The sequence below is a fragment of the Ceratina calcarata genome, unplaced genomic scaffold, assembly GCF_001652005.2.
Source record: "Ceratina calcarata isolate Rehan_Ccalc_2016 unplaced genomic scaffold, ASM165200v1 scaffold428.2, whole genome shotgun sequence".
In the NCBI taxonomy this organism is placed as follows: domain Eukaryota; kingdom Metazoa; phylum Arthropoda; class Insecta; order Hymenoptera; family Apidae; genus Ceratina; species Ceratina calcarata.
Genome location: NW_017166501.1, coordinates 933,184 through 940,964, shown reverse-complemented (window position 1 = coordinate 940,964; position 7,781 = coordinate 933,184). Strand labels below are relative to the sequence as shown.

At 45.9% G+C, this 7,781-nt stretch overlaps 1 protein-coding gene across 3 annotated transcripts in view; it reads right to left on the bottom strand.

Annotated features, from left to right (window-relative positions):
• sas (stranded at second) overlaps positions 1-7,781 on the bottom strand; it is a 19,522-nt gene that overhangs the window by 3,392 nt on the left and 8,349 nt on the right. For 2 of the 3 annotated variants that reach the window (XM_026815074.1, XM_026815075.1), the window contains exons 1-7: positions 3,886-4,172; positions 3,568-3,760; positions 3,281-3,495; positions 2,850-3,205; positions 2,423-2,687; positions 539-1,765; positions 113-311 (exon numbers count right to left, since the gene is read on the bottom strand). In XM_026815074.1, the coding sequence (XP_026670875.1) occupies positions 113-311; positions 539-1,765; positions 2,423-2,687; positions 2,850-3,205; positions 3,281-3,495; positions 3,568-3,760; positions 3,886-4,141 (2,711 nt within the window). In that variant the 5' untranslated portion in view covers positions 4,142-4,172. Of the gene's footprint in view, positions 1-112; positions 312-538; positions 1,766-2,422; positions 2,688-2,849; positions 3,206-3,280; positions 3,496-3,567; positions 3,761-3,885; positions 4,173-4,234; positions 4,526-4,761; positions 5,281-7,781 lie in introns of those variants that run through there. The other variant, XM_026815076.1, reaches the window with a different exon arrangement.

Genomic DNA, 7,781 nt, shown 5'->3' with positions numbered 1-7,781 from the left:
ATTATTAGCAATGTTCTTCCGACGTCTGATTTCTTTTTAAAAAATGCGTTTCTAAAGTGCATAAACTTTTGGGATTGACTACATAGCCAATACATCATTAAGGTGTTCTTACGTTTTGTCGTTGGTGTATCGCAGTTCAACGCGTCCGTGAAGTCCAACCAGGATCTGTGGCACCGTGAAGACGAGGCGAACGGTGTGTTCGTCGAGCGCCTCGAGTACTTGTACGGACACCTCATCTGAAGACGAAGACACAGGGAATCCAGGGATGGTCCCAGGCAGCGGGAAGCTTCCAGGAGCATTGTGCTCCATTCCTAAATTTTATAAACAAATTCCTATTGCTTCGTGTTCATCTTCATTTTATAATATCAAGAATGATGATAATTTATTAGTGACTCGAATTGCCGGGACAGGGAATGCTGATTATTTCATCAATTTTGAACCGGCACTCAGTGATCACCGGAAGTGTCGAATGGATAAAACGTGGACAGACTAATAGTTTTCATCTCGCGAGAAAAATTGTTGGTGATCGGGGACGAACCTGACTGGTTGGGCGTTTGTGCTGCTAACGGATGGTTCAAGTGCGTGAGTCCTGAATGCGGTATATGAGCGTCAATATGAATCGGCAGAGTGGCGGACGGGGGGCCACTCGCCACGTTATGAGTGATGGCTGGCTGTCCGGGATAATGTTGGAACGGTCCAGGATTGGGATCGTGTTGCCCGATATGAGCTAACAGCTCCTCGATCTGCTGAGGCGAGCTCGGTATTTCTGCCGTGTGAACGTGATACGTCGTCTGACCGTCTTCGTTCTTTTGCGCGTAAATGTGCGGTTTAACAGGCTTTTTCGAACCGGCGGCGGATCCCGTCGCGAAGTAACCAGGTTGGATCTGATTGTTCGGCGGTTTCTGGCCGGATATCTGCTGATGAATGTCGTACAAGCCTGGATGCCCGTCGGGGGGACCGTGCTCCAATTGTACCAATCCCGGATGCTGCAGATTGATCAAGTGGTACAGTTCTTCAGGAAGGATCTCCTGTTCAGGATTTCGTTGTCCCTGCTTCGGCCGACCGGCCAGTCCGGTTGGAATTTTGCCCTTCTCGGCGTCGAAGTCGCCGGGGGAGGTCTTCTTCTTCGGGTTCACCGGGACGATCACGTTAGGATCGACGTTCTCCGGCCCGCCGAGAATCGGGCCTCTGTAAGGCGGAGGGCTCTCTCGATCGTAACCAGGCGGAACGTTCTGGTTCGCGAATCCTTGTTGAACGAATTGCGGTTGATCGGTCGCGTGGACTTTTTGCGCCGGTGGTAATTTATTGGGGTTCACCGAGCCGAGAACGAATTGATGATTATCGTTGCTCTTGTCCGGGAATTTATCCGGCGCCAATGGTCCAGGGAAATAATCGTCTTTGTGCGTTTTCGTAGGCTCGACCGGTTTTTTAGCGTCTGACTTGGTCTTAGTTTTTTCTTTGACAGGAGGTTTGTCGGTGTGGGAGGGTAAATGAAACACGTCCTCTACTGCGGGGTGTGTAGACTTATAGTCGGGATTGTACGGTCCGTTGTACGGTACGGTCGGGTGTCCGGGGTCCATCGGGTAATGGAAGAGTCCGTGAGTGTCTGTGTGTACGTCTTTCGGATCTTGGGAGGTAGTTCCATGGTCCGGTCGCTGGCCAGCCGGGTCCGACTTGTTATTCGGTCTTTCGGTACCGTCAATCTTTTCCCGATCGAACGAGTCTGCGGCCAAGGGGCCGGGTAACGCGGCCGTCGCGTTCGTTCCTGCAATAAGCAACAAAGTCGATTGTCACAGACGTGGTCGTCGGATCGACCAACGAGCCCTCCACGTTCTCCATGCACATATTTACAACGAGAGGTCCCAGTAGATATGTACAAGCGTATCCGCGTAAACCATGCACCAGCAGCTTCTCTTTCCTGTTCAAATCGTCGCACAAAACGTGTTTATACGGGACAGAGAGTAGTACATATGTATACAGTGTACGGGATTGTGTATTTGTCGAGCAATGAAAAACGTTCCGAGAGATCGGATGCGTTAATGATATGTGCGAAACGTACGAGGGTGTATATGTACAAGTTCACATTATGCGCTGGAGAGTTTCCAGTCAGGTCCGCACGGAAAATAAGCGTCAACCTTCTTCTACCCATTACCAAATCTAAAGGATCTTCGTGGTAGCAGACTCTCTCTCTCTCTCTCTCTCTCTCTCTCTCTCTCTTTCTCTCTCTCTTTTAATATTACCGCCACCGTAAAGAAATCATTGATATCGTGTCAGACTGATATACAAGTAGTAGCAATTTAATAAAATCTAATATTTCCTATTTCATTGATCGAATAAAATGATTTAAAAAAAATAGTATTGAACACCTTGTATACCGTTTATTCAATCTTTCTCGCTTCCTGTGTCACGCGATCGCACTTACCTGGCGACTGGCTAGACGGGTTGCAGCTCCACTCTAAGCAGCATTCGTCACCGGGTAGATGCATCAACGCGGCCTGATAAGCGGGACAAGGTAGAGTAGCAGGCGGCAGCGCAGGTACCGGAGGACAGGCCGCTTGACAGGACACGTTTCCCATCTCGCAGTAGCATCGCTTCTCGCATCCGGTTACGTTCGACGGTAATTCGCTCCAGTTGTCGTATATGTTACCCTCGTAATGGCAGGAGCCATTATTCCTGCAACGCACTTCCTGCGAGAGAGACATCACAAGTGAAGAAATAAATGCATTTATGATAATATTTGAGAAATCTTTTTATTCGCTATGCAAAAATTGAATAAATGAATAAAAAATGAATTCTGTCATTTTTCAGAGAAACAGGGATTGCTGGTTTAATGTATACGACTTAAATACCTGAGGACAGCAGTGAGGGGGTTTCGGGACGAAATTCGGAGGCACCGTCTCCCAGTCCAGGCAATGCGGGTCCAGAACATCCAATCCGAAGTCCGTCGGGCACTCTATCGTAAGGCACTCCGGTTTACCGCCCTCGGTACAAGTACAGAAGGAGATACACTCGTCGTACCACTCTGCTCCAATCTTGTACGTTTTGCCCATATGGCTGCAGGATCCTTTATCTGCTGTCTTATCCGAGATGTTCGTCTTGACTACTTCCGCCGGGAGAAATACTTGGACCGCTGGACCCGTTCGTGTTCCATCCGTTACCCGAACGTAGTACGAGTGTGCCGGCTCCAGATTCGATACGATACCATCTGCGGCCATCGCGTTCGTTTCAGTATTACCGTGCTATCGACTTTAAAGAGGATAGTTTAGTCATTGCTACTCACCCTTATCGGGCTTCTGTTGCCTCCACACGTGATTGTTATCAGATATTTCCACGGTCACCTCCTGCGGGTTTTTCACCGACAATCTCAACTTAATCGCGGTCGAGTTTAGCACTTTTACATCTGTGAGATTCACGGTTAAATCCGGCGAGGTTTCCGGCCTGATCTCATGATCTCCTAAAGTTACGTCGCAGAGAGTGATCGTGCAACAAGAATCCCTGTGACAGAAAACGGGACAAGGTTTAATTACCTAAGGAGTGAATTATAGAATTTGGAAATAATTGTTGTACCGTGGATCAGTGAGAACGACGCAGCGATCGTGCTGATTCGTCATAGAAATGGTATCGTTCGGTGGACATCGTTGTTGACATTTCAGATTGCCATCCGCTTCGCAGATACAGACACTGGAACAGCCATCCTCCACGCGTTGGCCCCTCATCACGGTTTTGTTCCCAAAAACGCAAGTCTCTTCGGGCTCAGGCGCTGAGAATCATTCGAGGCAATAATTTCTACATTATTCTTTACTTTTCAATTAAATACATTTCTCTGTCAAGCTATTAGAAAATTAAGAAAAAATACTAGTTTCTAATTTAACGACTGTGACTCACCTGAATCAGCGGCGCATACGAGTATAGCGCAGCACGGTTCTTCGTTAACGATCTTTTCCTGACACAATGGATCCTGAATTCCCCTGTTGGCTCTAACGTACGGCAACGAGCAAAGAGGTTTGCAATCTGTGACTACTCCACCCTCGCCGCACACACACTTCTCCTCGCAACCCTTCACGATCTTTTCACCCACTGCGTACGTCCGATTTCCTTCCATGCACATGCTTACGGGTAACAATGTCGAGGAAACGTTCATCGAAGTTTCGTTATGGGACGCCACGTATTCGCCGCCTGTTTATTAGAAAATTAAGAAAAAATACTAGTTTCTAATTTAACGACTGTGACTCACCTGAATCAGCGGCGCATACGAGTATAGCGCAGCACGGTTCTTCGTTAACGATCTTTTCCTGACACAATGGATCCTGAATTCCCCTGTTGGCTCTAACGTACGGCAACGAGCAAAGAGGTTTGCAATCTGTGACTACTCCACCCTCGCCGCACACACACTTCTCCTCGCAACCCTTCACGATCTTTTCACCCACTGCGTACGTCCGATTTCCTTCCATGCACATGCTTACGGGTAACAATGTCGAGGAAACGTTCATCGAAGTTTCGTTATGGGACGCCACGTATTCGCCGCCTGTAGAAGTAATCACTTGATTTTAATATAAATTGAGTGATGAAGTAAAAATTACGAGCTCAATATATTTCAATCAAGTCTGATTTCTTCAAACGTATAAGTGCATTGCAATTCGAAAAGTTTCAATACAATGAACAAATACGATGTTATTTTTACTGCAAGTTCAATTTGTTCTTATTTTTGTGTTTTTAACTTATAAACAGAAGCGTAAATGATTGTGTCAATGATATAGTCACCTTCCATTTCTTTATCATCATCATCCATGCTGACGTCACTCAAATCTGTAATATTCGAGTGCAAAGAGTTGGTCGGCTCCGGTGCAGAGATGTTCAGCGCCCTGCCTCTGGACGCTGTCGTCTCCTCCGTCATCTGCGCGCTGCTCTGCGTCGTCGATGAGTTCTCGATTAAGGAAGCCAAGTTCGGTGCCGTGAGATTCATCCCAGGTACTATGGGCTCTCCACGAAACAGGAATGGGATCGTCACACCCACGGTTTCCATCGACTTTGTAGTCGTTTCTTCCATAGACCTCGTTGAACTCGTCGCGGTGGTAGTCTCGCTCTCACGTTTAGAGTCATCCTCCTTCGCATCTTTCTTTGGATACTTTTGTTCGGTTTTGATTTTGAACTCGACCGGCTTCTTCTTCGGCTCGATCGTCGTTTTGGAATCCTGATCTTTTATCGGATACTCCGATTTCCGGTCGATCGTTTCGTTCCTCGCGAGCGGCTGAACTCCGGGAACCTCTTCAATCGCGGAGCCTGGAAACCCGACGAACGTTTCGCATTAAGGAATTTCCGGCAATGCTCGCTCGCTTTATGTCGTAATGGGAAAACGAAGTAGCCGGAAGGAGTTCGCAACCGTAACGGTGCTATCCCCGCGTTCGGACCGTGAACTTGAGGCGATAAAATCGACCTCATTAACGTTCAATTATCGGTTACCAACGAGTAGTAATTGCATTTTAATTGCATCGGGCCACGCTATAGATGTTGCGTACAAAGTGAGTCAATGAGAAGTATTGCATGCAATGATTTGATGCTTTAATGCCTCAACTAATACGAGTTCTATACGCAATCATCGAAGTTGCCTTTTATTTTGATAAATGTACATATTTCTATCAAACTTCTCGATCCGCAGTGTACTTATTACCAGAGATTCTTATTACTGAGACATGTTCGATCCTTAATTCGCATGATGATTATCAAGGGACGCGGTATCGTCCCGAAGGCAAGTTTGAGTCTGAAGATTGCAGCTTGTCGTCGGGTACCGCGTCCCTTATATGCACGTAAATTCGTGTTCGATTTTTTTCTTTTATGTATTAGGATTAAATCTTTGGCAATTTGTCAATGGTTTGAGGTTTTTATGAAGTTTTATATGCTGCTTTTTAATTTAAAACAAGTTTTATTTAAAAATATGTTATTAATACGGAAATAGATTTGAAAATTCACTAGAATTTCAGAAAAAAGCCGATTTCAACATATTTTTTCGTCTCCCCAGATTGTTTTTACCACGAAGGTAGCTGAATAGCTGAAAAAATGAGAGTAACCAATTATTATTAGACTCGATAATCGCAATTTGTATCGAGCATCGTTTATTGTTTTCCATTCTATCTTATCTGTTGCAACGATCTCGTCTATATTACTGTTATTACTTCAATTATTATTATATTCGTGGCGAACGAAGTTGCTGGGACCGCGGTTGCTTAAGAAGGTCCCAAGCATGCTCTGATCGCAGGACAATGCAGCATCTCCAAGGATTGCACTGCAATTTCATCAAAATTCCAAGCGAGCCTCTTCGTTAAACGTAGTCTAATATTTTCAGAGCGAGTATAACGATGCTCGTCACCACAATTTCAGCCGGATCGAGAGCGAAGGGATCGCTGATTTCTACGGATCTTTCGCAACGAAGATCCACAGCCGATAGATACGTACACTCCTGTTCATAACTCTCGTTCTTCACGATCTCCTCTCGGCTCCGGTGACTTATAAAAGCCAGTGTACTTACGTTCTATGACGAGGCAGAAACCAGAAACTTTCCATCCGGGACTGAAAACGTTCGCGGGATGTTCCCGGTTGTTACGTCAAACGAGCTGCCCGATCTATTCGTTCCCATCAGCCGCTTCTTTCGACGATTTAACCGCGGACGAGATCGAGTTCTTTTTGCACGCTAACGATCGGCCGTGCCGCGCAAAATATAGCGTAACAGTATCGCGGGTTTCCGCGAATCGATCAGCTAGCTTCCGACTCTGTCCTATTACATTCGTGTCCTCTTCGTTCGTCTTTCAAGGTTGTGCATTTCAATTTACGTGTTCAATTTGTATACGAATGGACGATGTATCAAAGTAAGAGAGATCATGTATATAGCTTCTATTTATTGATTTTATAATTTCGAGTTTAGTTCTTGTGGAATGGATCCAATATCCTCGGTTCCATCGGGTCATAATTTCCTTTCACCGGGGCTGTTTGAAAATGACGAGTTTCGAGCGGCTGCTCCGGTAATAACTTTTATCGCGGCATGAATGGGGAATCGTAACGGTGCGACCGGTTCACGCGAGGCCACCGCACCTCGTCAGGATCCACCTGACGTTCGACGGTAGGTCCGTGTAACGATTTTAACCCGTAAGTAGGTGACGGTCTCCTTTTCCCGCATGCATATGCATCGACGCTGGCCCGAAAAGGTGTCCGGTCCTCCTTCGCGCCGCGACGATACCATCGTTATAACTGCTTAACAGATCCCTTCCGTCACAGACGAGACGACGAATTCGTGGATGGACAGAAAAATAATTCTTCATTTTCTCCTCAACAGAAATTGTTATTTATTTGGAAAAAGAACGTAGTATTACCGCCTCTTTTATGGTAAAAGGAAAGCGGGCCGTGGAACGCGGAATCGCTAAAAGGAACTTCAGTTGGCTTCCTCATCGCCGGAAGTCGCGCGTCGTCCGTGAACTCAAACTAACAACACGCCTCTCGTTAATTTGTTAAATACATGCGTAGATATACTTGGGCAAACTCAACCGGGTTTCAGTATCGCGTTGGCCGACAAATTTAGAATAGCAAATTGACTGTTATCGGTTCCACTTGGCGATTGACTAATTGAACAATTATCAAACCGTGAATTACGTTCTGCTCTTTGAAAAACGATCATAAATAGAATGAATTTACAAGAAGCATTTATGACATTTGATATAAACGTTTAAACGATACAACAAAATTTCGTTTAACAGTTAACTGTGTCGATCATTTTGTAAAATGCGCCCCAGTGT